Here is a 27,223-nt window from a genome sequence, read left to right on the forward strand (position 1 = left end):
CCTCCTGAAAATTTGCACGAATTCTTTCTTTTCTCTACAAGAAGCTTTTCATATGTCGGAAATGTCATTATCGAACCACTATACCATATAGCTATATCCAACCAAAAACCAAGCGCTTTATGATAAATTTTTATATTTAACAAATTTTATTTTCGAAATCAAGTTAAAAATCTTTTTATAGCCTTTTATTCTATAAATTTCACCTGCGAAGATTACATTAGCTGCGGGTTCTTGCTCTGCGCCGAATATTTTTGAAAAGCCCTGATAATTATGCAAATGAAAAGAACACACGATATTAATAGTTTACTTTAGATTATTATTTCTCTTCACAAAATGTTTATTTTATACTTATATTCACGTATTATGTATATCATATAAATGATACAATTTTATACGCTTACAACGCACTTAAATAGCATGTGAATATGAGAGCTCTTTGATATTATATATATATAATATATCCCAACGCTTAAATAATAGCACTTAGTACAAGTAGATAACTAAATCGTAGTCAAATTTTAACAAACCACAAACTAAATCCTAAATACTTCTGTGCATAGTTAAATCACCTTAACTTATTTTCAATGTACTCATTTAAAAACTTCAATATTTGAACTTACATTATATGAATAGAACGGCGAGTACATTTACTCAATCTGCATGCGATTATTTAAATTGCGTCATTTAAATATCAGTGACTATGCTTAAACGAATCACGTGCTATTGTGATTATATAATTTATTGTGAATAATCGTAGTAAAATAATTGGTTTTTTTTTTTAACAAAATTCAATTCAAATTAGATTTTGACGCGCGTATCACTTTAATTTTCGACCACAAGAACTGTACGTTTTCAAATAATACTTATAAAATATAATTAATTCAATAATTTCGATAGTGATTAAGCTTTCTTTTCTATACATTTTTAAGTTACTCTACTGGTATCTACGAAAGTGTTATTATTAGAGTAAAAGAAAATAATAAAAATTTTCTTTGTAAATTCGCGCACTAGCAGTTGTATTTTTGTTATTTATGTATATTTCTTTAGGATATATTGTGTAGAAGTAACGTTAAGCGTTCATGTAATAAACGGGCATATCGCGCACTTTTAGTTTTTTTTTAGTACCAAATTCAATAATTTGTTTTCCCAAATCTTTTTGCTACTAATTGCCGAATATGATTATAATATTGTGTGTATTGAATAGTTTTCGTATTTCCTTGAGATGTTATAAATTATTTTTCCAGTTTTTTATGAACTTTACTCTCGCAACTATATATCCCTTCTACTGCCTGTGACTGCCATTTAAATGGCTAATTATGCGTAAATTGCTTTAACACTACCATTGTTATGTTAAATTAAAAATTTCTACATGAAACGCTGTCGTTTACTGCTATAATGGCAGATGTCCATTTTATCATCGATGGGACTGGCTGGACGTTTGCAGTGACGGGCGATTTCGTTGGCAACAAATGCAAATAGTTCGGGCCCACTAAAAGTGAGTAAGAAAATTATTATTAAAAAAAAATTAAATATTGCGTTTGTTTATGTAGCACTTACCGTGGCCGCAAGACAAGCGCTTCTTTGAATGTGTGCAAGTCATTTGTTGGCTCATTAGTAGCACCACCGCCGGCTGCTTGATGATGATGATTCTGATGTTGAGCGTGATGGTGATGTGAGCTGTACATATGAGGCGGTGTATGGTGTGAAGCGTTTGTATTGAACACAGCACCGGTGTTTGAGTGATTGTGCGAATGTTCTGGCTTTGGTGAACTAAAGAAAAGTAATAAAGAATACATTTATGTAGTGTTAAGGTTATGTTGAAAATGTTTGTTATTGTTATTTTGTGTGTGGGTGTTTGGTGTTTGATGTTTTAATTATATTTAGAGTTTTGTTAATTTCGCCACTTCAGTAGCGACTCACCGACGATTAGTATTTGTTAACGGCTTGCCAGCCAAATAGGCTAAAAGATCCTCGCGACGTATCATACGACGTTTTTTACTCCTGGCCCAATCGGCTAATTCACGTGTACGCCGCTGATAGCCGCACTGAACAGCTGAGTCACTGGTTCGCTTGACACCATCACATGCTTCTGTGTTGGGGTGCACATGAAAAATTAAAAAAATTCTTAAATTAGAAAGAGTTGCAACAAAACATGACGTGCAAATTAGTGTTTACCTTTGTATAATGTGGTTACAGTGCCTGCAGCTGTTTGAAATGGAAGCCATAATGCGCCTGTATCAGGATACGTGTTTGATGAACGTTCTGCAAATTGCAATACATTTATAAATCAATACTTATTAATTATAAATATAATATTATAAATAGTATATACTTTTGTTAAAATGTCTGAATACATACACATGTATATGATATTAAATAAAAATATTTTTTTTTATATGCATGCTTTTTGAAATAATAGTAAAATGAATTGCTTCTGATATTAAAGGGCATAACTTCTTGACTTAAAAAAACATACAATTGTGGATTTCACCTGAATAATGGACATCATATATACAAGAGGATACAAATATGTGTTTAGTGAACAAAGAAAACTGATGATATTTACCATTAATCACAATGCTAGGGAACCTCACATTTTAACTTAAATATACATAATTAAAAGTAGGTACGTAAGGTGGTAACGAAAATTGCACTTTGATGCCCTCTACCAAAATATCGACCTTAAGAGTTGTCCTGTCACGTCATTATAGCAACACTTCGTATATGCATACAAGTATATACATATGTATGTACACATTTACTACACATGAGAGATGTATGATGAAGGTAGTGAAAGCAGAATCGAAGGAAATCACGCATACCCAAACACACCGACTCATGGAACCAAAATTTCCAGATATCTACCTACAAGTGAACATTAAACATATAAAAACAACCCTATTAAGTACATTGAGGAATGGTGTTGAAGCGTTCGTCGACCCTTCAAACAGCTGTTCTTGAAGAGATCGTAGTTTAAAATACAAATTATATGCACAAATATGTAGAATATACTAACACATTTATAAACAGATGAATCCATGTGATTCTTGCTGTTTAATGTTTTATGAACTTCCATACATAGGTAAGCATATAAACGTCGTGGTAGTTAATGATCTACTGAGGGAATGGAGATATCATACTGAAGTATAAAAAAAAAAAAAAAAAAAATGCAACAACTCGTCAATTTCCGAAGTCTTTATATTAAACAAAAAAAAAAAAACTAGTAAAAGCAATAATGCTTTACCACGTTCTTTGTGGGTTTCTTAACCACTCTTTACTTTAAACTTAAATTTATAAAAATACCTATACTAAAAAGTTTGGCTGATTATTTATGGTACTCACGATTTATCTAATAAAAACGCACATCATAAGAGATAATGTGATTATGAATTATGGAAATGTTTAAGACTTAACCTTATAAATATTTGACGGCTTATTTGAACTCCACGTACATACCAAGAAAACTTAGATCTTCATACAATTTCAAAATAGTACATTCATGTGTATATATAAGTATGCTGTCTTATGAGTAATGTGAACTAGTGGGGATGAGTTGTTGAAATTTCTGCACAATTAATTGTACTTCAAATTGTATATATCAATATCCGTTAATTAAATTATAGCAAAGAATTAACACGTTATGCAAAGGAGTAAGTGCTACAACCCACCTCTGTAAAGATGTGCCACTGCTGTGGCTGAATCCTGAAATGCACCCCATACATTACTTAAGGCGCTATCACGATTCCTTACGTAGTCGCGTTCGTGCTCGTCGTGTTGGGCGTTGATCTCCCGATGACATTGCTCTTCCAGCCAACTTTCTTCGCTGCAATCTTGTTGCATTTTTTCGGCTCTATCTACACACTGTATTCCGTGTATTTCTGCCCTTTTTTGTTATCTTAAACACCAAATTTTAATATAGCGACAGTAGTTATAAAAGTTGACAATTATACATGTATATATTGTGTCTTTAGCACTGACGACTTTAGTTAGAAACTAAAATAAATTTAAAACAAACACACATTGAAAATTACACAATTTTGTTCATTTGCAATTTTCCACAAAGTTCCTCTTACACTGACTGCTCTCGTTGCTAGTGCTTGCTGCTGCTACCGTCTATTGTCAGTTTCGCTGCGCGTGAAACATAACTTGATGATGAATATATTCTACTGCCTGCAGTCAGTCGTCTTCTTCGTTTGCTGCTGCTAGTATTATTTGAATCAGCTTACTTCATACAACAGTCAAGCAAAACCGAACCATGTTTCCCGTTTTCTGCGATTGCTTATTCTGCTATATTCATATGTTTTTATTGCTATTTTATGCTTACACAGGGTGCTTCCTACCTGCTGCCCGTTACGACTCAATAATATGCAATGTTCGAAAGTTTTATGTTTTTTATATTACTTTCATATATATATTCATCACGTCATTTAATAAATTTGTCTTTTGTGAAATTACCTATAAACCAGCACAGAGGAGAAATATTCTAGCTGATTCACTACGCAACACATATGTATAATACACAAAACACCAAAAAAATATTTTTATTTTGCTCTCGTCTAACTCGTAGTTGTTGTAAGTTTTCGTTTCTCTTTGTGCTGCAACTGACTTTGCTGTTAGACGTATGCTGTTTTACTTCAGTTTTTCCTATTTTTCTATTCAAATATCAATGTGTTACTATTATGTCAAAGGTTGTTTTATGTATTATTTTCAACACAAAGGTAAATAACTTTTAAAAATCAATTCAATCTCCACTCACTATTTGATGTTTAATTGTCAAAATGCAACGAACGAGTAAAAATATAAATTGGACGTAGTAAAATAGGAGAGAAGGGCTGCATGGTTGCTCCGAAGAGTGTGTCGTACTTGCATAAATTTGCAATATTCATTTTGAATAAAAATTAAATTGATATGTCTTTTACGTAATATTGATTTAAAACCTGTTGAGTTAAAGTATTATTCAATAACAGATTAGCAAAAAGCCATATGCTAACTTAATTTTTCCACAGAATCAAATATCGTGTATGATATATCTGAATATTTTTATTTTGGTAAATATTATAAAGTATTTTGTTAATATTCTTCAACAGAACTGAGATAGATTAAAAGAAAAAATACAAAAAACTATATTCTGATAATCGAGCTAGCAACACTGTATTTATTCCTTTTTATATGCTGCCCTGCGTCTTATTTCACTCGCTTTTGTTTTCCTATCAAAGTATAGGAATTAAATGCAAAAGAGAAGAGGAAAAAAATATATAAAAACAAAAGTAATTCTCTGCAGCTAAGTTTATTGCTACGGCAAATGATAATTTTTACATTTTGTTTATAAACTTTTTTTAAAATATTGCGGTAAAATTAATATATAAGAATTAACCTTTGAATAAATAACGGTTTTTATATTTCCATTTCATTTATGTTTTTAAGACTCAATAAGAGAGTTAAACAGTTTTATTCTATAAATAGCTATTAATAAAAATTATAAAAAAAAATAATTGCCTTTACTAAAAAAATTATGTTTAATTATACAAAAAAATGGGATTTCTTAAACTACGAAGACATTTGCCCCCTGTGAGGTTTGAACTCACGACCCCTGGTTTACGAGACCAGTGCTCTACCACTGAGCTAAAGGGGCAGTTGTCTGGCGGTTGGCAAAATACACACATAATAGCGTGCACAAACACAAACAACTATTTTCATCTAAATTGCGCACATACTGCGATTGCTGTTTTCTTTTATTTCTGCACACATTTCCTACCGAGAGATTGAGTCAATTGTGTTTATAAAAACATTTTTAAATTTTCTCTAGCAATAAAGTAAAGAAATCATATTTTTTATGCAAATAGGACAATTTTATGTACGTATTCACTTCACAATAAGTTCTGTGGGAATTTTTTTGAGCTCTTTGCTTAACCTTTATCGTCTGAGTGAAGTTGAAGAAAATTATATAAAAAATACTAATACAATTTTTTTTATATAGTAAAACCTTTCACTATAAACAAAAAAAAAATGTAACATATTATACCAGGTAAATAAATTATATCTTAAATTTTCTTAATTTCAATTAATTGAAATGTTAATTTAAAACAATTATATAAATAACACATTATTTAAATTTCACTTTTTCACAATTTTTTAATAGTAATAATATATATGTATCTTTTCATATCAATATTTAAAAGAAACCACAATATACCGAAAACCGAATTTCACTTGACATGCCGTTAATTTTGCAATTTTGAAATGCAACTCTGTTGGTGGATTGTATGTTGCTCTTTTTGCAAATAGAGCAACTCGGTAGTTTGTGGATTAAATGTGACAAAAGTTAGAATAATAGAGACGTGCATAAAACTATATAAAGCAAATTTAAAGCAAGTTTCAAAAAAAAAAAGTTAAACATAAAATAGCTCGATATATAAGCTTTTGTAATGTCGTTATCAAGTATATTACCTTCACCTTCAAACCCCGTTTGGGACAGGGAAGATGAACGTCGCGTGGCTCAAAAGTCGAAAATTATCGGTGCACCTATGGGTGCATTGGTGTCAGCGAAAATTGCTGCGCCACCTTATGGTCAACGCAAAGATTGGATTCCCCGCACCGAAGCAGACTTTGGAGATGGTGGAGCATTCCCTGAAATTCATGTGGCACAGTATCCTTTGGGTAAGCTTAAAAAAATGTACAAAGCAAAAATTCAATTTCCAATTTTTCAGGTATGGGTAGTCCATCTAATCTAAATAAAAAATCAAACGCCTTGGCGGTGCGTTTAGATGAAAAGGGAAAAATCAAATACGATGCCATTGCACGTCAAGGTCACGGAAAAGATAAGATCGTGTACTCTTCCATATCGCAGTTACTTCCAGCAGAGGTTCTTGCCGAAGACGCTGACGAACTACAACGTCCTGATGCAGAAACCGTTGCTGATACGACAGAAGAAACGAGACGTGCTTTGGAAAAACTGACCAATGCCAAAATAGCTGCTGCTATGCCTGTACGTCATGCGGAGAAAACCGCGCCAGCCCAATATATACGCTACACGCCATCACAACAAGGCGACGCATTCAATTCTGGAGCGAAGCAAAGAGTTATACGTATGGTTGAGGCGCAGCAAGACCCAATGGAGCCACCAAAGTTCCGGATTAATAAAAAAATACCTCGTGGACCACCTTCGCCCCCAGCACCGGTGCTACATTCCCCCTCGCGTAAAGTCACTGTCAAAGAACAGAAAGAGTGGAAAATACCACCATGTATTTCCAATTGGAAGAATGCAAAAGGATACACAATTCCATTGGATAAAAGATTGGCAGCTGATGGACGCGGCTTGCAACAAGTTCACATCAGTGAAAAATTCGCCAAAATGGCTGAAGCTTTGTATATAGCTGACCGTAAAGCCCGCGAGGCGGTAGAGGCGCGTGCCACACTGGAAAAGAAATTGGCTCAAAAAGAAAAGGAAAAAAAGGAGGACATGCTAAGAATGATGGCACAACGTGCTCGAGAGGAACGTGCTGGCCTTCGTCAGCCCGAAGACCAAGCGACTATGAATCCGGAAACACGCGAACGTAACGAATTAAGAGCGGAACGTCATCGTGAGCGTCAACGAGATAGAAATTTGGCACGTGCTGCACCAGAAAAGCGTTCGAAACTACAGCGTGAACGTGAACGTGATATTTCCGAGCAAATCGCTCTGGGCATGCCCGCGAAATCAGCTGGTAACGGCGAAACCATGTTTGATCAACGTCTATTCAACACAACCAAGGGTATGGACTCCGGTTATGGAGATGACGAAGCATATAATGTATATGACAAACCTTGGCGCGATTCTAATTCATTGGCCTCTCACCTGTATCGCCCAAGCAAGCAACTCGATAATGATGCGTATGGCGCGGACTTAGATCGTATTGTAAATACGCAGCGTTTCGTGCCTGATAAGGAGTTTTCGGGCACTTCACGTGGAGCTGGTGGTGCCGCTCAACGTTCTGGCCCAGTACAATTTGAAAAGGAGGAGGATCCGTTCGGTTTGGATCAGTTCTTAAACATGGCCAAAAAAGCACCAAAACGTTCTGAAGACAAGGGTGATCGTGGTAACTCGGACAAAAAACGTAGAAAAGACTAAGAAGTTTAATACTTTTTGATTACGCATCTTTAATAGTTAAATAAGTTTATCGTCAAATTCAGTTTATTTGACATTTGAGCAACATTAAAACGTGATTTGTGACATTTTGAAGTAACTTGACACAAATTTGCCAATACCTATGGCATTAGTCATGTAAATACTTTTAGGAAACTATTAAAAACAAAGTTGTATAATTTTTTTTTTTGTTTTAATTTGTGCCGTTCGCTTATGAATTCATATTAAACTAAAATTCTATGAACTGTAACTAAAGTAAATAATAAATGATAATAAATTTAAAAACATTTTATTGACACCATTTTTGTTTCGAAATATTGACAACAAGTCAGGGATCTGAACGTCCCCGAAGCTTAATCGGGAAAGTATTGTCAATTCTGCAGTGCAGCATTGTGAATGGCTTTGCAAATGCTTCTTGATATTGCAACATTTTAAATATTGAATTGTTCTTTAATAGCAGAAGGACAACACACTTATTGATTTAAAAGTAAACAACAAATATATAAAAAATTGTTTTGATCGATATTTAATATGTCAATTGCCGATAAATCACACACACATATTAGTGCTTCATCTCTATGTTCATTGTGAATGCTCATTTAGTAAAGATGAAGAGTCATCTACGAATATAGTATTTTTGTTTTGTTAAGTTAATTGCAAACGTTTAGATATAATTTCACTTGTGAAATGGCTACCGCAATGAAACGATCGCATTCTACAACAGAAACTATTGAAGTTTCGCAAAAACCTTCGAAAAAGATACGAATTCAAACCACCATTAAAAACAATGCGGGCAGTAAACTACTGCAAGTACTTGTTTCATTGGACGGAGTACCGGCCGGACATGGTCCGCAAGGCAGCAAGGAATTGTTGGAAGTGTTAGTTAAAATAGCAGATGAGCTTGTATTAGATGACGCACAAATTGGTGAAACACAAGACGTCATCCATCGGCTAATGGAAATATACCGACAAGAACGTGACGGAGACACCACAGTGCGCGTAAAGATTCTAGGCTTGCTTGCCGATTTGTCTGAAGTACGCGTGCCGGAAGTGATTAATGCGCTGGTTGATGGTATTATTGGCGTGTTGAAACAAGAGCGTTCTCAAAAAGTTATTGCGCAGGGCTTGTACAGTTTACATAAAATTGGCACAAAAAATGTAAAATTATTACCATCAACTCATGTTACTAAAATTGCACACTTTGCCCAGCAACAGCTCACCTCCGATTCACATCATACACATAAATATGCATTGATGGTGTTATCCGCATTTGTTACACTAAATGATGCCCGAAAAGGTGTAATGGAGTTAATAGGACATTATGCTGATTCTCAAGATTCAGGTGTACGTGCCCAAGCGCTACGGTCTATATTGTGTCTCGGAGAACGTGGTGCTACTCTGTCGCCAACTTTATATCAACGCGCCGTTGAAGCCATGAAGGATGATTATGAGTGTGTACGGAAAGAAGCGCTTCAATTGGTCTTTCAACTTGGCATAAGTCATCCGGACCATATTATAACTGGTGGAGAAGATGATGAAGAAATGCGTTTAATTGACGCTGCTTTTGGCAAAGTCTGTGGCGCACTATGCGATCTTTCCATACAGATACGTACGCAAGTATGTGTGCAGTAAATTCAACGTGTTTAGTCAATAAAAGTATTTACAAATATTTTTTAATCTATTTACAGGCTGCTGAACACTTGGGGCTTATGACACAAGTCACTTCGGAGTTTCTGCATCAAACACTTGACAAGAAGCTCATGAGTAACTTGCGACGCAAGAAAACTGCGCACGAGCGTGGTGCGCAACTGGTGGCAAGTGGCGAATGGTCGACTGGTAAACGCTGGGCCGATGATGCGCCGCAGGAGCGTCTGGATTCTAAATCTATATCTTTGGTGGCAAGTGGCGCTTGTGGTGCGTTGGTGCACGGTTTGGAGGATGAATTCCTCGAAGTGCGTACAGCTGCTGTAGACTCTATGTGTAAATTAGCATTGAGCAATCCTGACTTCGCTGTGACTAGTCTGGATTTCCTGGTTGACATGTTCAATGATGAAATCGAAGATGTACGCTTGAAAGCCATTTATAGCTTGACAGCGATTGCTCGTCATATCGTCCTGCGCGAGGACCAATTAGAAACCATGCTTAGCTCGTTGGAAGACTACTCGGTTGACGTACGTGAGGGGCTACACTTGATGTTGGGCGCATGCCGCGTCTCGACACAGGTAAGCGTATATTCAAATACATATTTTTTTTAATAAATTTTAATATAAAATAATTTGCTCCTTTTCAGGCTTGCCTGCTCATGGTTGTGCAGAAATTACTGGATGTGCTCTCCAAGTACCCACAAGATAAAAACTCCACCTTCGGTTGTATGCGCAAAATCGGTCAAAAGCATCCCAATCTCTGCATGGCTGTCACTTCCCATCTTCTGCAGGATCATCCATTTTTCGACAGCGCCGAACGTGATGTCGAGGATCCTGCATATCTATGCATACTCATTTTACTTTTTAACGCCGCCGAACATCTGGTACCATTGATTAGTTTATTCCCTGACGTAACGCTCAAGCATTACGCCTATCTGCGTGATGCCATGCCGCAAATCGTCCCCCAATTACCGATTGAAGGCGCCTCCACCACCAAACCCATCAATCCGCTTAAAGGCGCTGAGAGCTCTCGCGAATACTTGAACACCATACTCCAGCATATACACGAAACTTTCAGCATAGTTCGTGAGAGAGTGCCGCTGCTGAAGACGGCTCAGAGTAACCTGCAGCGTTTAGGTGAAATCGACCCGGAAATGTATGGTACCGCAAACTTCTTGGAAACCTTTCTGGCCGCCCAAATACAATTGGATCAGTTGCAAAGTTGCACAACTACGCAACGCAGTCGCGCCCCCCTTAAGGAGTCACTAGCTCAGCTCATACGCAATTGCCTCAAATTGCAGCATATCTTCTCGGGTCTCACCTACGGTGATATGTTGCTTGTCAAGCAAATTTGCTTGCGTGCTAGTGCGCTCCATCTGGTGCTAATTGTGCGCGACCGCTCACAAAGTGCACTCGGTCCGTGTCAGATGCTTTTGCAAACAGCTGCTGATATTAGCAATTTCCTCGATGAAAAGGAAGCGTTTCAACCGGATTCGTTTACCACGTCGCTGCTCTCGCTGTTGGGCAATATACCCGATCCAAAGCCAGGTCGCGTGTTTCGTGAAATATTACCGTTAGTTGAGAACGCTTCCCCCGTACGCATGCCGCCGGCCAACATTAATATACGCATGTGTGTGGCACGTATTGTCGAACCGTGTGCGCAAATGGCGCAGGACAATGTCATTAAAGTGACAGCTGGTTTGATAGCAGCATTGCCATTTGTGGCCGAGTTCGATAACCTGCAGGAAACCCAGAAACAAGAGATGCGCATCAAGATTAAGTATCCCGACCAGCACGTGCACACGGTGGTGCCAAAGCTGGCGGACTTCAAGAAGATCATGACCGAGCAGGGTGAGCACGAGACCAGCATGCGCTTGCGCACTACGATTTTGCTGTCGCACAGCGTCTGGACGGAAGCTTCGTCGGTGGACATTACACTGTGTCTGTCCGTGCGGCCGGGCACTGAGTTGGAGCTGTGCAAACCGGCGAAGATACTCTTCGCACCGAAACCGGTACGTCGTGGTATTTAGTTTGCCAATGGAGCAGTATTAAGTGTGTGTGAGCATGTTTGAGGCGCTGGAGTTACATACCAATTTGTGTAATATTACTGTTATAGTTAAGAACGAAATGTAAAATGTGAAAAAAGTTGAACATTTATTTTCTTAAATAATAAAAACACTATATAAACAACAATTATCGAGTATTTTGCACATAAAATCACAAGCTTTGCTTTAAGTTAGTATGTATGTATATTTATAAAAACAAAAAAAAAATCGGATAAAAATTTAAATAATTTCGTGTCTCTAATTAAGTTTTAGCAACTGCTAGCAGCTTCCACGAAAGCGCTGAGTGAGCAAGTAAATTCGGCTCATAGCTCCCTTCGCATTCGCTCGATTGGCTTACGTCCATGTATGCGAAAGCGTTTCGTACGCAACGCCTTCTCGGGACTCGGTGACACAGGGTCGTGAAATTGTCGTTGATAGTCGACGCTGGATATCGATTTCGCGTCTGTCGTATAAGACCGCTTTCGTTTCTGGTTGCGTCCTTGTTCATCTTCATCAATTAGAGACTGTGTGCGCATAAGAGAACCTGGAAAATTAAAGTTTTTACGTAAAATGTGCAATTGAATAATCTAAAACAAGGAAAAGCGTTAACTTGGTTAATAATTGTAAAAATACGAAAATTTGATTTTGATCGGTTGTTGTTGTAGTGGCAGAAAACATTTCTGAAATCATTTTGAGGCATGGCACCGAGTTGACAGTCCTTGGCCGGATAAAAATCCGTGTGCGTTCAGGTTACTTAGACCCGACTGTCGTGGGATCGGATTTGATCGGTCAGTTTGCCGGAACTGAACCTTATATTCGGAGATTTTAGCGTTGCCTTAAATAATAATTCGAGCTTGATTTCGACAAATGAGCAGCTGCAGACGGACATGAATAAAACAATTCAACTTGTCACGTCGATCATTCATATACCATTTAGTGCATATACGGTCACCGACGTTTCCTTCTGGAGGTTACAAACTGGATATAAGCTTTTCTGGGTATAAAGATGTGTAATGTGCTTGCATTGTTGTTGTGTAGCGGCAGAAAACAATCCTGAAGTAATTTCGAAGCATGGTACCATGTTAACACTTCTTGACCGAATAAAATCCGGGTTCGTTCAGGTTACTTAGACCCGACTGTTGTGGGACTGACAATGATCGTGCCTAAAGAGCTTGGTTACCCTTGATTACCTTTTAATTCCCAGTCAAGAACATATTTGACATATTCCGCAAAATAGTAGCTTCAAGATTACATCAGGAACTCTGCCGAGTTGACATTATTTTGCGAGATAAAAAGCTATTTTCACTCGGGATAGGTGGAGTTAGAGCTTCTGATATCTTGGCTTGCGGGACAGTGTGCTTGTTAATCCAATTCCTAAAACAGCCAGTTCTACGATGCTGTAATTGAACCGGATTTTATCGGTGAAGCGTTCTTCTTTCGGTCGAARTCGTTACAACAACAACAATTTCTTTGAAGAAGTAGAAAAGGTCTAGGTGCCCAAATCAGCTTCAGATGATAGTCAAATGTATTATATTTAAACGATTCTAAAGGGTTTCCTTAATAGTATAGTCGGGTATTACCTGCTATCGAAGCGCAGCGTTTAATTATCGAATTGGAGTTAACATCTGTGCGTGGCGGCGTTTCAATTTTCTCAGGCGTAGCTCCTTTGCCTGTGGAATTCAAGCGCATCACAGAGCCCAGTAGGGCGCTGAATGACCATGATCGACCCAAAGCAGCTGAAGTTTTTTGGCTAGTTTGGTGTTTAGTATTAACACTATGTTCTTTTGCATCATTTTCGTTTTCATTATCTGTAATACTTTCGGAACGATCAAATGCAGCACTTCTGCCGTGTTTGCTAAGAGCAGGCGGACGCCTGGAGGCTGGTTTCCTAAAGTCAATTGAGTTGGGCGGTTTTTCTTGGATTAGCGGCATTTTACTCCTGCGTACTGGCGTGGCGGTTGGCGTAAAGAACGCTTCAGTTGTGGAAGAGTCACAGCTACGTGGAGTTTCGGTGACTTTCTTAAGAGCTTTTGAACCTGCATTAGCTGTACTGTTATTGTTGTGCTGCGGTGACGCATAAACATTTGCGGTTTTCGACGGCACAGTTGGTTTTGTTGGAGTTGCTGAATTTGCCATGTCTTTAGGATTCTTAATTTCGCAAGGGATTTCTAATTCGTTCTCTTCTTCGCAAGGTGAGTCGAATCGTATAAATTTCTTATTGATAAGTGCGCCTGGAATGCGCGTAATGGGCGTGATTGGCGGCAAATTATAGCTAACCACCTGTGCCACATTCTCCATGGTTGGAATAATTTGCTCCTTTGCATTATCAAGCTTATCGGTGACGGCGTAATAACCCTGTTGGATCTCACTCAGCGCAGTGGTGGCCGTGATGATTTCAATACTCTCGCATGATTTGTACACCGAACTGCAATTGGAGCTGGATACGCCACTGCTGTTGTCCCTGGCCGAGCTTGCGGACGTCGTTAGTTTGTCAGCAGTCTTGAAAGCTACAGAACCAGCAGTACTGCTCATGCTGCTTGCCGCAGATTCTAGACCGGCCAAATGCTTTGTGCGCGTTATCACAATCGATTCGGTAGTAGTGAGCTTTTGTGACGAACGGAACACTTCGTGGTGCATATTTTGTGAAAGAGAAGATTTTTGCTCCGCTGAAGCGCTGTTACCTTGCAGCTGACTCATTTGAATTTCGGTGTGAGTGCGTCGAACTACCGGCGACATACGCAGATCGAGTGGCGAGCCCACCGAATTGCTGCTTACATCAGTTGTGCGCGAATCAAACATATTCTTACGCAATGGTGGCAAATCGGCGCCACTAATACGCGCCGATGGCAATCCACCATGTTCGGCGAAAGCCTTTTGTATACTCTTCGACATCACATGCCGCAGTGGAGTTACTGCGCTCATTTTGCCACGCGGAACCTTCAGATACCGGTTGATGCTTTCCAATTGCTGTTTGGTTGGTGATTGTGCGACTGGATTAGAGGTTGCGACTGCACCTGCAGCGATTGCTGGACTATGATTGTCTGTTTCCCCGCCGCTATGGTAAATACTGGACACCTGGGCACCAGAGGCATTAAATGTGCGCTCGGTGTGCTTTGTGCAAAGCAATTCTGCGTGCACTGGCGTCGATGTGGTGCGCACTATTTGGCCCTTCGGTTTGATAAGGGCATCCAAACTGCGACGCAGTGAACTGTTGCTAATCGACGAAATATTTCGCAATGAAGAAACACTGTCGCACACAAACTCCTCATGTGTCAGCTTGCCTTTGGCTTTCCAACGCAGGTTGATTAGTGACATTGGTGTGTCGTGAAACTCATCGGATTGGCGGCGCTGCGGTGACGTTTGCGTCGAAATCGTAACTCTGGCAAACTCCTTCTGCAAGGTGACGGTGTCACAGGTATGATTAAGTTGATTGCAACAACCCTTGTCAGGACAACAACATGTCGGAGCGGCGATCTGCGTACACTTTGAGAAGTTTTGCAAGTCATCCAAACGAGTATAGACCTTTGAAGTAAATGTGCGTTTGAATTATGAATTTCATACGAGTGTTTTTACGCAGTTACCTTGGCGCATTTACGGCAGCGCAACGGCAGATGATTTTGCTCGACATGTGCCAACATCTCGGCGTACATTTCACGTTGTAGCGGCATTGGCTTTCGTTCACAGAGCGGACAAAAGAGATAAATATGGCTAGTCTCGTCTTTCTTCGATTGTTCTTCCAGCTTGGCTGAGTTCACATCTTCATTCGATTGATTGGAGAATTTGGGCTTTTGTACAACGATCGCATGTGTTTTTATCTCGTGCTTGTAACGGCACTCGGCACAACAAAAAACTTTCTTGCATACTCCACAGATAACCTTAAAAGTGCAGTTTTTTTTAGTATCTTACTACTTACTTATCTTATCTATGAAGGACACTTGGTTCCAACTTACATCTTTGGGTATTTTCATTGTTGTTTATTAATTTAAAGATAAAACTTTAATTATTCTTAAATCTACTCGGCTTAAAAACGTCCATAAAATGTGTTATTCCCATCCAAATAAACATGTAAGTATGCAGGCTGGCATTACACGAACTTCATTAAAAATGCAATGCGCCCGCTGAATTAACGGTATTTAAGCATTTAACTCAGTTTTGTTGTTACATTAAAAAATTCGGGCCATAAACTGCTTGCCACCCATTCAAAATTCTTGAAAATATTTCAAGAAAGTTTTCAGAAGCTCTGGGTCTTCACTCAAACTGGCATCTTCAATTTTTTCAATTCGATTTACGACCACGATGTAGATACTGAAATCTTCGATCTAGAGCCCTGCGGTTTGGACAGGCCCAGGAAACGAGCGGCTTCAATGGAATCAGATCTCTTGAAATATGAACACTTCCCAATAACTGGTCTGTCCATCTTGTTTTTGTATGCTGCTGCAGAGGAGCAGTATAACGCAGTACTCTGCTCCTTCAAGACCGCGCAAGGTCTAGTAAGCTCTTTTTTCTCAGGCAGGATATGCTAGCTCCTATTCATTGCTCAATCGGCGTCCATGCTGAAAGGTTAAGCATTTTACCTGATGTCAGCGGTAGTGTATGTATAGATGGCTGCGAAGTAAAAATATTTCAACACTTTCTTCTTGATTGTCCCGCGTTTGCGAGGTCTAACCTTAAATACTTGAGAGCTAACACTTTCAAATATCACATTGAGCTAGGATGAAGGGAAATTATTATCTGGCCCTTTGCTTACTTACAAGATCGTCTCCATCCACCATCTAACCTAACTTAAACTGTAAGCCTATGTTTCGGTTTTTGCTGACTAAAGCCTCTCGAATCTAGTTTCGGAAGAAGGATCGTTTTTTATATGTGGATCGGCTCTCTGCAGGTAATAATGATACTTCTTCTTCTTTACTGGCGTAGACACCGCTTACGCAATTATAGCTGAGTTAACATCAGCGCGAGATACCGCAGATACTACGAGTGGATTTTATAAATCCTAGCAGGCGTATCTATTCACATGACTAACACAGACTCGGATACGAACTCCAACTTTTATTGAATGACAGGAGTAACAATAGAATATGAGGCCATCTACTTAGCTCGGTGAAGACCTCATCGTGTCACCAGCCAAGTATCCATAACCCTTCCCACGACAGTTGGGTCAACGAAACCGGAACGGACCCGATCAAGGGCTGTTAACTCAACAGAATTCTGCCGATGCAATAACATATCCATAACATTGAGACTATCAACTTGGTATGACCTTGACTCGCTCACTACATAACTTTTTGTTTACATATGTACATAATTCATATTTACTGTTGCATTGCGCAATCAAATCTTCGAAGTCATTCAATTTATAAAATCAAATAAAAATATGTAAACAAAGAAAAAACCTTCTAGAATTATAAAAAAAAAAATTTACTGATTTCATAGCTTAAATTTGTTTTACATAAGAAATTCTTTAAAAAATAGCATAGAAGACAATGCGCAGCGTCTGGTTTGCCTTTAAATTATTTGAAGGCTGTTTGGGCTGCCTCTGCATGGGCATACAAATCGAGGGATTTCTAAATGTGGCCGTGTCACAGGATTTGTATTTGTACATCACCGTCTTCTCGGTGTTCACATGCACGAGCTTCTTTGGTTGTCTGAATATTTGCATGGAAAACGATCCCGTTTTGCTGCGCGAAATAATTTGGAGCAGTTTTGCTAGCTTCAGTTACATAATTACCGGCATCACCACAATGTATCATGCCGAGAAGGATTTATATTTAATGTACCTATCGGATTTGGAAATTATTGAAGATGAAATGGGACATCAATTTTTCGGCTACTCAAAGACGCAGACCATATTGGCCATCGTCACATCAGTTGTGTACTTATTGCATGCGGTGCTTGCGGGCGATATGCTCATCTCAGAGACTGCAGTCGCTAAAGCAGCGGAAGGTGAGGAGAAAAAGAAATTGCTTCTATACCTTGGAGGTATGAAAATCCACAATCGTTTGCTCAAGCTAAAATGGTTTCGTCGCTTTGATGGCAGAATGCGTCCGACGGACTAGAATGAAGACGTTTGTTTACAAAGCCATACAAAGTCAGTAGCTACTTGAATTATGAATAATTTTGTAAAACCACACATTAGGGTGCTAACTATTTGCGGAATACCAATTTTTATCCACTTTTCTAAACATTAACCCGTTCAACAAATTATGCTAAAGTAGACGCATAAATAACACGCTGTCTGGATTTTTCTTTTGAATTAACTGGTAAACCCATTGATTATGCATGTATTTTATTCTAACAGCATTAGGAAAAATACAATATTTAACATTAATTGACCATGTCTATATGTATGTAAATGCCTACATGAAACTAAAAATATTTTTTAGTAACTTAATAAATGTTATKTAACAATTAATTAATTTTTTAGGCTTTAAGTTACTAACTTGGCCAATGAACTTAACATGTATGCTGGATAATATAGACTTTAAATACTTAACAAAAATATTATTTTACATTAACTATTCGTTTGATTGAATACAATATATATGTAGGTTAGTAGGTAAGGGACAGCTGGTAGCAAACGGTACATGAGAGAGTACTATGATATAATAAAAAATATGTATATAACTACACTATACACTATAAACGGCTTAGTCGAGTTCCACTACTGCGCTGTCTCTTTGGCAGTGGAAGTGGCGGCAGCATTTGCTGTTTCGCTGGCAGGCGTTGCTTTCTCAGCCGTGGACTTCTTTAAAAACTCGCTGATAAGCGCATTCTTTGCGGGCTGCGATATGTTCTGCCCACGCGCGACGGACATTAGCAGTGGTACACGCTTTTTAACATTTGCCGTCGGCATAGTGGAGGCTGGTGACGTCACTGCTGTTGCCGGCGATTCTTTAGATTCAACGGATGATGCATTTGTATCTTCTTTTGTTGCTGGTGTCGCTGCAGCTTTTGGAGGTTTGGGCTCATTTGCCTTTGGCGGCAGCGCTTTTGTGAATTTAGTTATTTCTGATTTTGTTTTAAGCTTCTTTTCTTTTGCTTTTTCCTTTTTAGTTTGTTTCTTGTCAGCGGTCTTTGACACGGTTTCACTTGGGTTTTCTGCATCGCAAGCAATTTCAGTTATTTCTTTTGTTTCGCTTTCAGTGGGAACTTCATCTTCGGCTTTTGTCGTGTCGTCTTTACTGGATTTCGGTTGCAGTGTGTATTTCCACGTATTATGTAAACCCAAATCTTCCAGACCCATTTTCTTTAATACGTCAGCGGATACCACCCAGCAGAGGCGCTTTTTATTTTTCTTTTTATTCTTTTGCAAAACCTTATTTGATTCGATTATTGTCCATTCGGCGAATTCGTCGATTTTCTCTCGCACTATTGACTTGATGGGACCACGTACTTCGCCGTTCTTAATAGATTCCTCGCTCGCTTCCAAGTAAGCAATGAATTCTTTTATTAAAAAGTTTTTAGAATGCTGATTTCCGTGTACCAAGCGTACCAAGTCATTCAGCATACGTTCGGTTATTTTAATCGGCTTCACTTTCTCAACTGTCTTCTCATTGTTTGTTGGCGAACCAAGTTCGCTCTTTTCCGCAACTTCGGGGTCCTCCAGTAGTGGTGGAGCTTCTAATAACATTGCACGCAAATTTAAAGTATCCCAGATGATTTTCGGACATAACGCCGGTTGATTGCCATTTTCATCAGCCCAAATGCAGCCGATGAGACGTGGTTTAATTTTCTCGGTTTTCTTTTTCATCTCTTGTGCAAATTCCTGCTGCAGTACTTGTAGTTTTGCTTTTTGGGCCTCGCGTGTGTTGGCGTCGAGCACATCATCCTCATTTTGCAGCTCTTCTTCACTGAGATGACCATGGGGCACAAACCATTCGTTATCGACCTCGTAGTCATCGTCTTCCGACTCTTTTTCTTTCTCATCATCACTGCCGTCCAGCGACTCGCCAGGCTCCTCTTCTTCCCACTCGAGATCAGAATCGACCTCGTAGTCGAAAAATTTCTGCGTAAATGAATACATTGTATATAGCTTCTAAAACAATCAAACTAAAATTTCATTAGCAAGTGACACTTACCGCATCTTGCACAAAAGGCCGCCTTGGCTTTATCACATTTGTTCGTTTTCTCCATGTGCCATAGTATGGAGGTCTACGATTTTCATGGAATTTATAAAATTTAGCTCGGAAATGTTCAATTGGTGCGTGCGTCTCTTCCACAATTGCTTGACCTGCGCGATCCAGCTCGTCATCTGAAGCGAATAATTATAACAAAAAAAGTTAGTAAAAAGAGAGGTATATATAAAGAAAATTAGGACCTATGATTTGAACGTCTTCTTCGGATACTTTCGTATCTACTGATATGCGCCTCCATATGCCTGGTACTATTTTGCCGCTCTTAAGTTCATCCAGATATAAATGAGTAGATTCTGCTGGCACATCTGCCATGAAAGTATCGAGCTGTATTCTAGAGGGGGCGCTAAGCAGTTTTCGTCGGATAGGCGCCAATTTCATGTCACCCTTGATCTCAAATGGGCGGAAGGCTAGAATTTCAGGATCTTTGCTGTCATTCTGTTGTGATTGTTGTTGTCCAGCTTCGCCATCTGCATTTGCTGCGCGTTTGGCTTTGAAGAACTTTTGAAAAGCTTCTGCTTCTTTTTTAGCTTTTAAATCTGCACCTTCTTTACGCTTTCGTTCCTCTTCTTTTTTACGCAATTCCTCTTCTTTTGCTTCATTTCGTTTGCGCTTTTCTTCATTCTTCACTTCCTGTTCGGCCAGCCGCTTCCGTTCTTTTTCCTCTCGTTCTTTACGCTTCAGTTCTTCACGCTCMTCACGTTCTTTGCGTTTCTGTTCGTCCTTCTCCTCACGCTCTTTACGGCGTTGCTCTTCACGCTCTTCCCGTTCGCGCTTCTTTGACAATTCCTTGGCCTCCTTCTCCCGCTGCTTTTGCAATTTTTCCTCCTGCAAACGACGCTCCTTCTCTTCACGTGCTTTACGCCTTTGTTCCATTAATTGTATCTGCTTCGGTGTAAGATTTTTCTTCGATGCAAGCACTTCGTCTCTAGCTATTTTTGGGGTAGCCGCAACTCTAGGTGTGCTTTCCTCAGCAAAATACTTACTTTCACCATTGTTGGAAGTTCCGCTTTCGGAATCCGAAGTACTATTTACAATCATTGAAACTTCTGCAACTTCTTCATTATCTTCAATCTTATCTTCTTTACTTGGAGATTTCTTATTTGTGCAAACTTTTTTCTTTTCCGATGTGGTTGGGGTGTCTACAGACTTTTTATCCTTATTTGTTTTAGTTGCTCTGGTTGGTGTTTTAGGCTTTTGCTGAGGTGTTTTTTCCGATGTGGTTGGGGTGTCTACAGACTTTTTATCCTTATTTTCTTTAGTTGCTCTGGTTGGTGTCTTAGGCTTTTGCTGTGGTGTTTTTTTAGTCTCTTTATCATTACCTGCTTTCATCTTCTCTGCTTGTAGTGAGTTGTTTCCCTCTGTAATTTGTGGTTCACTAGAATTTTTAACATTTGTTTCATTGTCTTCCGTTTGTGATTCTGTTATCTCAATTGGTTTATTTTCAGTTGTAAGGGATTCACTTTCACTTGAAATAAGTGTAACATCATCAGCCTTTGTTGGAGAAACTGGTTTGCACTTTTTTTGAGCCGTTTCTTTGGAACTTGTAGATACCGGTTTTAATTTCGGGGAATCATTCCTTTTATTAATTATAGCAGTTGATTTTTGAATTTTTGAAGAATGTTCCGATGTAGTATTTATTGATTTAACAGTCTCAGAACTACTTCTGCTGTCCAACTCTGAATCTGGCAGGTCGGTAAGATTTCCGCCGAGTTCCATGACCAGCACATTTGAATTTCCTTCCGACTCTGTGATACTGCAATCATCGATGATCGTACTGGATACCTTATCAGAATCGTCCACCTATGTACATATGAAATAGTGAGTTCAATAGGTTCATTCATATGTGCATTTTGATGAATATTATTTTAAATTTATTATTTAAATATCATGAAATATTATATATTTTTATATAGCGTATAGTTTTTTATATACCTTTTCAGTTTAAGGCTATTAAAAATATACACTAGTACAATTTTTAATTTATAGACAAAAATGAGTAGAAAATACTGTTTACCTTTTTCTGATCATTTGGCGAAACTCCAACTTTTTGCCGCTTTACGGGTATATCTTCATATTCATCACCAGATATAACCACTTCCCCATCTTTGGAGTCTGCCGTTATCATAGATTTTCTTCGCTTGTTTGTTTTGGCACTTCCAAGTGGCAATTTTATTTGAACTTTTGTTGCACTAACACCTGCTTTACTGTTGGCCGATTTATTTTTCGCACTTCCGGGAGTGTTCGAGTTTTTAGCTTTTTCACTCTTTGGCGTATTAACATCTTTCTCTGTGGCGGCACTCGGTTTTGGCGTGCGTGGAGAGCTAACAGCATTGCTTACTTTGTTTTTAGCTTGCTTGATTGCTTTTGGAGTTTTTGTTGCGATAGGAGTTTTCTTGGTTTGCTTTTCTACCTTTTTATTACTACTTGAATTGTTTTCATCCTCTGTTCTTTCCGCATCCTTAACCTTACCATCCTCATCTTCCAAGATATCATCATCATCCAATAGTATAACATCATCTTGCTCATCAGTTTTCAACTTTTTTGTTCTTACAGTCAAGTTTTCTTTGCTGGCAGATCGTTCACGCAATTCATCATTTGCCGCACACTCTGCCTCCTCACTTTTGTCGGCTTCAAATGATAACTTGCGTTTTCTGCGATCTTTTGCTGTCTCGTCTGTATCCTTGGTTGAAGTTGAACTTGCAGCGGCTGTGGGAGTTCCAGTTGGAATTATTTTGAATGGCAGCCGCGCCTGCACAAGCTTCTTTCCGCTTGATTTTCTCGCTGCACCGCCCTCACGTTTGCTTGTAGCGGGCGTTTTGACTGCCGGACTTTGCATATCTTAATATTTGGCTAAAATACTAAAATTTATGAAAACACTGAAATTAATTACAAAATTTTCACAAACACGGCTTTAAAATGTCAAATCGTGCGCGAATGAAAACAAAAAGCGCGCCAATATTTGTGATGAAGTTGGTTGCAAGACTCAATGCCAACTGTCACAGCTGTTCGTAGGCTGTCAATTAGGAAATGGCTCCGTTTCTTTTCTGGACAAATTTGTCAATGAAAAAAACCTGTTTAATGTTCAAATATTTTAGTTTGTAAATCCGTATAAGTTCGTATTTAAATTGAGACCAATATTTCATTAACATTTTCTAACAATACCCATAAAGTAAACTCTTTTAACTCAGTTCATAAACATACATATTCAGCCTAAAATTATACATGCATCATTAGAAGGGTGGGCGCAAGAAATCAGTTACAAAAAACATAGAGGCATTATAGAAGCGTATACAAATCTAAGGGCCTTGCATCTCTTATTTATACCATTGTTATTTGTGAAGTAAATAAAAAATATGAAAACAATAATAACTTTAATTGCAACCATTACACTTAATATATTTAAAAATATTTAGGACATACATAAATTTCCTTCACATTGTCATCAAATTATTCATATACTTCAGCGATGGAGCATAATGCCGGATATGTGTCATTTTTGCCACTTTTGCAACCCGAAGCAGTTGGACCCTCTACATAGATCGGACGATTCTGTAGAGCAGCCGAAGCACAATTACATGTTAATAAAACGGTATTGTATTGCTCCTCCTTGTAGCGTGACGCAGCGCATCCCACATAATTACTTGCTTCAGTAACCAAGAGTGCAAAGTGTGAAAATTCTTTACTAAAATTATAATTAAATATACATATGTATGTATTAACATAAACGTTTAAAAAATATTTTTATATATAAATGTCTATACTGCAGCTTACTAAATATCAAAATCATCTGGATAGTTATTCATGTAAGTCATTGAACCACCGATATATTCTTCAAACCAACTTTCGATAGCATCTAGAATGATTTCCTTATTACTGAAAGCATTCTCCTTGCCGGTGTAACCTTGACTGACAATATTTTGACCCGTATACTTGAAGCGCCTGACATTCCGACAGCCATCATATTCGCAATCGCATTTTTTCACATTGTAGGTAGCTACATCAGCCAATTCATTGTCCCACTGCATGACAGCCATACGCTTAGCGCTCGCATAACCCGTTACATTACCGGCTGCCACTTTGTTTCGTCTTTCGTTGTGCTCGTTTAAAATTAACGGTATATAGAAGTTCAAATCCACCAATCTTGCGTCAGGAGAACATCTTTCATGGAAGCTCTGTTGGTGTGAAAATTTTGTATGCTATTGTTACCGTTATTGCCCAAATGACGTAATTAGAAAAAAAAACAAAAAGCAACAAAAAAAGATTGTCAATTTTCCCTACACCTTTTCCACTGGAATCCGGTTATATGTACATTGTGTCTCGAATATTTCTAACAAGTGTCCGATATGCCACTTTAAGCAATCCTACCAGAAATATTTTTTTTACTTATTCCATAAATTATAAAATAAATCCGTAACAACACATACGCCGTTGTTGTTGCATGCAATATGTTTGTTTCCTCCCGTATTCCTACATAATTCCGGATCACAATAGTCTTCCAGTGCGGTGCTTAGTGCTAACAACGTTGTTAATACACTTGCAAACAATTTTTTCATATTTTCGTTTTGCAAAATTTGAACGAATTTTTTTTAAACTTATCCTTCGTAATGCCGATTACCGTATAAATGATAGTTTAGCAAGCTGAATTCACTTTGTGGTGTGACTCAATACCTTGGAATTGAGTATTTCACGCCAATTTATGGTTATCACTTTCGTGCAGATAAGCCATGAATACCGTTAAACTTAGTTAAAGTATAGCTTCATTTTTCATGGTTTAGTAGAACCAATTAACGTGACATTTCTACTAGAGTGTGCTTTCTAAATATTCATTCTTCATACTTCGAATGAGATAAAACATATCAGGCAGACATTTTCTTTAGTTGGATGTGATGGACTGGTGAGATCCAAGAATGATGAAAATAGAGAATGCAGACAGTTTCGTCTTGTTGCTTTTTTATTGCGTTTGATAGAACATACATTACTTTATGATGTCAGGAAAGATTGCTATATGAAAGTTTGCTACATTTATGACAGAGCGAATCGCAATCTCGTCTGTCAATCTCGTTTTTGAGGAACTAAATACTGACATGTGTTATCATCTTTATTATCTAACACATAAATGGCAACCATATGTGTGTTTAACTAGAAAAATATATGTAGGGTGAACCATTTCGGGATCTTTTATTTTTATTTTTTAAGAAAAAACAGAGAAACTTCAAATTTAATGGCAAATGTTTATATTATCATTGGAAAGAACATTCGTTGATATTTATTTTTTTAAGATTATCTCTTTCAAATGTTGGCCGCGGCTACGTCTCAGATGGTTCATCCGTTGAGTAGAATTTTCGATGACTCATTCGAGCATTTCGACTAGTAACTGGCGATAGACACGCCTGATGTTTTAGTCCAAGGATTGGATCGAAGGGGTATTGGCCACATAGACTTTAGACGTTACATATCCCCACAGGAAAAAGTCTAGCGGTGTGATATCACACGATCTTGCTGGCCAATCGAGTGGCCCAAAACGTGAAATTATCAATCCAGGTCGTTGATCACTCAAAGACGAATTTCGAGATGGTTACAAAAAATTATTTGTTGTTCCGGAAAAGAGTGATGCTGTGCGGAAATAAGATCGTCATGAGGCCTATCGAAAGATTGAGACAACTATGGACACTATTGGAACTACCATATATTCAATATTGCCTGAACATCTGCAGTACAGTAAATTCTGAGTGGTGTATAACCATTTGTTTGCCAGTTGTCTTTCAAGAGATTAGGAAAACCAATCGTCGAAGACATATCACTCTTCACCACCACAATGCGCGCTATCACACATTGACTGAAACAACTTCATTATTGAGTACCCAAAATGATGAGTCAGCTATCGTATAGTCGTGACTTAGAACCTAATGGCTTATTTCCGTTCCGTTGACGGTCAATGCGTTCAAAAGGCATGTTTTCGTAATATCTCAATCAGATTGGAAAGAGTGTTTTACAATTGGTTCAAACGCATGCAAAAGTGTTTGGACCTTTTTTTTTAATTGGCGTAGACACCACTTACACCTTCTTCCTCTTCCTCTGCTTCTACCAGCAAGTACTGCAAATACCACCTTTCCGCAGTATTTGAACCACTCGGCCGGCAATCCATCGGCCTCTCCAACTTTGTTGTTCTTCAGACGGGTAATTGCTATTCGAACCTCACCATAGTCGGGTAATGGAACATCTATTCTATCGTTATCGTTTGGGGAATCGTGCTCCCATCTTCAAATGTACACTTTTACTGCTTTCATGCTTAACCCTAATTTTTTCTACAAACTTCAATTAATTTTTTAATTATAACTCACCAAACTGTTTAAAAGAAAAAATACTAATATACATATGTATATATTTTTTATTTTTAATGTAATAGTTTTTTATTCACTTCATTTATTTATGTATGTATTGTATATACAGCTTATAATTTGTGAAATTGTTTACTTAACTTTGCTCACATTGTAGATAATAATGGATACAATATAAAATTAAAGTACATAGTTAGTTGTGCATGAGAAGCTTACTTTGCTTAATACATATCTCCGAAGTTATGTACAAGTATGTGTGTACATACATACTTCTATGGATAGACTTTTAGTAACGCCTGTTTAATTACATAAATATTTATTACTCGGGCTGCCTAGGCAAATATATTTAAATACCTTAAATAAGCGTATAAAATATTGTAAAMAATTAAATTAATCTACATACATACATTTGTATATGCTACGAAATAAATTAATAAAAAATATGCTTGAAAATAAATTTAAATAAAATTGTTTTGGAAAATGAAATGTGTTCAAAAAATCTATGGAAGCAGAAGATATTTTATATAATTTATGTGTTTGTGTGTATATTAATGTTTTAATTCAAAGAACTGTCGCTAACTCGACTCAATTAATCGCGCATTTGGGTTATATTGGCAACTCCACTACTTATATATTTAAATATATATACTAATGTACTTAGAAATTTGCAAACAATTATTAAAACTAACTAAAACGCTTTACGTTTCGCATTTTACAACGTGACATACACATAAAGACATACTTAAAAAACCGAGTCGAACCGAATGCAATTTAAAAGTGATCGAGGTGAAAGTATGCTCGTTGGTTAAGGACGATAAAATTTGTTTAATTTATAATGAGTTAAAAAATAAAAAAGAAAAATATAATATATAAAAAAAAAAAATCTTTAAATAGAAAAAACGTTATTTAATTTTTTTTGGTAGCGTCTTTCATCCTGTAT

The 27,223-nt window shown here is 37.8% G+C and overlaps 7 protein-coding genes and 1 non-coding gene across 11 annotated transcripts; 3 read left to right on the forward strand and 5 right to left on the reverse strand.

Moving 5' to 3' along the window:
• Positions 1–313: 313 nt before the first annotated feature.
• On the reverse strand, positions 314–4,792 carry LOC108971079 (UPF0472 protein C16orf72 homolog). Of its 4 annotated transcripts, XM_018936906.1 has the most exons (7): positions 4,341–4,792; positions 4,074–4,284; positions 3,669–3,993; positions 2,176–2,262; positions 1,921–2,089; positions 1,558–1,770; positions 314–1,489 (listed from the first exon to the last, which is right to left on the reverse strand). In XM_018936906.1, exons 3-7 carry the CDS (start codon positions 3,838–3,840, stop codon positions 1,366–1,368), a joined length of 765 nt encoding a protein of 254 aa, XP_018792451.1. In that variant the 5' UTR covers positions 3,841–3,993; positions 4,074–4,284; positions 4,341–4,792; the 3' UTR covers positions 314–1,365. The 4 variants fall into 4 exon arrangements, with proteins under 4 accessions (XP_018792451.1, XP_018792453.1, XP_018792452.1 ...); XM_018936908.1 differs by lacking the exon at positions 4,074–4,284 and having other exon boundaries at positions 3,669–3,895; positions 4,456–4,792; XM_018936907.1 differs by having other exon boundaries at positions 3,669–3,861; positions 4,074–4,792.
• Positions 4,793–5,560: 768 nt separating this feature from the next.
• On the reverse strand, positions 5,561–5,632 carry Trnat-cgu. The gene has a single exon. It is a non-coding gene; the product is annotated as a tRNA-Thr (tRNA).
• A 658-nt stretch (positions 5,633–6,290) lies between these two features.
• Positions 6,291–8,303, forward strand: LOC108970999 (puff-specific protein Bx42). The gene is made up of 2 exons (XM_018936763.1): positions 6,291–6,657; positions 6,708–8,303. Exons 1-2 carry the CDS (start codon positions 6,426–6,428, stop codon positions 8,105–8,107), a joined length of 1,632 nt encoding a protein of 543 aa, XP_018792308.1. The 5' UTR covers positions 6,291–6,425; the 3' UTR covers positions 8,108–8,303.
• Positions 8,304–8,737: 434 nt separating this feature from the next.
• On the forward strand, positions 8,738–11,958 carry LOC108971065 (integrator complex subunit 4). The gene is made up of 3 exons (XM_018936884.1): positions 8,738–9,739; positions 9,811–10,344; positions 10,413–11,958. The coding sequence occupies exons 1-3, from the start codon at positions 8,810–8,812 to the stop codon at positions 11,793–11,795; spliced, it is 2,847 nt and encodes a 948-aa protein (XP_018792429.1). The 5' UTR covers positions 8,738–8,809; the 3' UTR covers positions 11,796–11,958.
• LOC108971066 (mitosis initiation protein fs(1)Ya) lies at positions 11,896–15,778 on the reverse strand. The gene is made up of 4 exons (XM_018936885.1): positions 15,761–15,778; positions 15,392–15,685; positions 13,391–15,332; positions 11,896–12,354 (listed from the first exon to the last, which is right to left on the reverse strand). Exons 1-4 carry the CDS (start codon positions 15,776–15,778, stop codon positions 12,134–12,136), a joined length of 2,475 nt encoding a protein of 824 aa, XP_018792430.1. The 3' UTR covers positions 11,896–12,133.
• A 1,434-nt stretch (positions 15,779–17,212) lies between these two features.
• On the forward strand, positions 17,213–17,975 carry LOC108971069. Its single transcript, XM_018936891.1, has one exon. The coding sequence runs from the start codon at positions 17,294–17,296 to the stop codon at positions 17,864–17,866; it is 573 nt and encodes a 190-aa protein (XP_018792436.1). The 5' UTR covers positions 17,213–17,293; the 3' UTR covers positions 17,867–17,975.
• Positions 17,976–18,079: 104 nt separating this feature from the next.
• LOC108971068 (chromatin assembly factor 1 subunit A-B) lies at positions 18,080–22,902 on the reverse strand. Its single transcript, XM_018936890.1, has 4 exons — positions 21,960–22,902; positions 20,128–21,745; positions 19,889–20,061; positions 18,080–19,815 (listed from the first exon to the last, which is right to left on the reverse strand). Exons 1-4 carry the CDS (start codon positions 22,779–22,781, stop codon positions 18,472–18,474), a joined length of 3,957 nt encoding a protein of 1,318 aa, XP_018792435.1. The 5' UTR covers positions 22,782–22,902; the 3' UTR covers positions 18,080–18,471.
• A 490-nt stretch (positions 22,903–23,392) lies between these two features.
• On the reverse strand, positions 23,393–24,546 carry LOC108970981 (venom allergen 3-like). Its single transcript, XM_018936736.1, has 3 exons — positions 24,370–24,546; positions 23,717–24,117; positions 23,393–23,627 (listed from the first exon to the last, which is right to left on the reverse strand). Exons 1-3 carry the CDS (start codon positions 24,496–24,498, stop codon positions 23,393–23,395), a joined length of 765 nt encoding a protein of 254 aa, XP_018792281.1. The 5' UTR covers positions 24,499–24,546.
• Between the last annotated feature and the right edge of the window lie 2,677 nt (positions 24,547–27,223).

The sequence above is a fragment of the Bactrocera latifrons genome, unplaced genomic scaffold, assembly GCF_001853355.1.
Source record: "Bactrocera latifrons isolate USDA-ARS-PBARC rearing strain unplaced genomic scaffold, ASM185335v1 scaffold_32, whole genome shotgun sequence".
In the NCBI taxonomy this organism is placed as follows: Eukaryota; Metazoa; Arthropoda; class Insecta; order Diptera; family Tephritidae; genus Bactrocera; species Bactrocera latifrons.

Coding starts and splice junctions, on each gene's coding strand:
- LOC108971079 (XM_018936908.1), bottom strand. CDS start 3,840: ATGCAACAAGATTGCAGCGAAGAAAGTTGGCTGGAAGAGCAATGTCAT. Junction 2,263..3,668: donor AGTGGCACATCTTTACAGAG/GTGGGTTGTAGC, acceptor TGCAATTTGCAG/AACGTTCATCAAACACGTAT. Junction 2,090..2,175: donor TGTAACCACATTATACAAAG/GTAAACACTAAT, acceptor ACCCCAACACAG/AAGCATGTGATGGTGTCAAG.
- LOC108970999 (XM_018936763.1), top strand. CDS start 6,426: ATGTCGTTATCAAGTATATTACCTTCACCTTCAAACCCCGTTTGGGAC. Junction 6,658..6,707: donor TGTGGCACAGTATCCTTTGG/GTAAGCTTAAAA, acceptor CCAATTTTTCAG/GTATGGGTAGTCCATCTAAT.
- LOC108971065 (XM_018936884.1), top strand. CDS start 8,810: ATGGCTACCGCAATGAAACGATCGCATTCTACAACAGAAACTATTGAA. Junction 9,740..9,810: donor CCATACAGATACGTACGCAA/GTATGTGTGCAG, acceptor ATCTATTTACAG/GCTGCTGAACACTTGGGGCT. Junction 10,345..10,412: donor CATGCCGCGTCTCGACACAG/GTAAGCGTATAT, acceptor GCTCCTTTTCAG/GCTTGCCTGCTCATGGTTGT.
- LOC108971066 (XM_018936885.1), bottom strand. Junction 15,333..15,391: donor GCTGCCGTAAATGCGCCAAG/GTAACTGCGTAA, acceptor TTTACTTCAAAG/GTCTATACTCGTTTGGATGA. Junction 12,355..13,390: donor ACGCTGCGCTTCGATAGCAG/GTAATACCCGAC, acceptor TTAATTTTCCAG/GTTCTCTTATGCGCACACAG.
- LOC108971069 (XM_018936891.1), top strand. CDS start 17,294: ATGCGCAGCGTCTGGTTTGCCTTTAAATTATTTGAAGGCTGTTTGGGC.
- LOC108970981 (XM_018936736.1), bottom strand. CDS start 24,498: ATGAAAAAATTGTTTGCAAGTGTATTAACAACGTTGTTAGCACTAAGC. Junction 24,118..24,369: donor TTGCATGCAACAACAACGGC/GTATGTGTTGTT, acceptor TCACACCAACAG/AGCTTCCATGAAAGATGTTC. Junction 23,628..23,716: donor CCAGATGATTTTGATATTTA/GTAAGCTGCAGT, acceptor TTATAATTTTAG/TAAAGAATTTTCACACTTTG.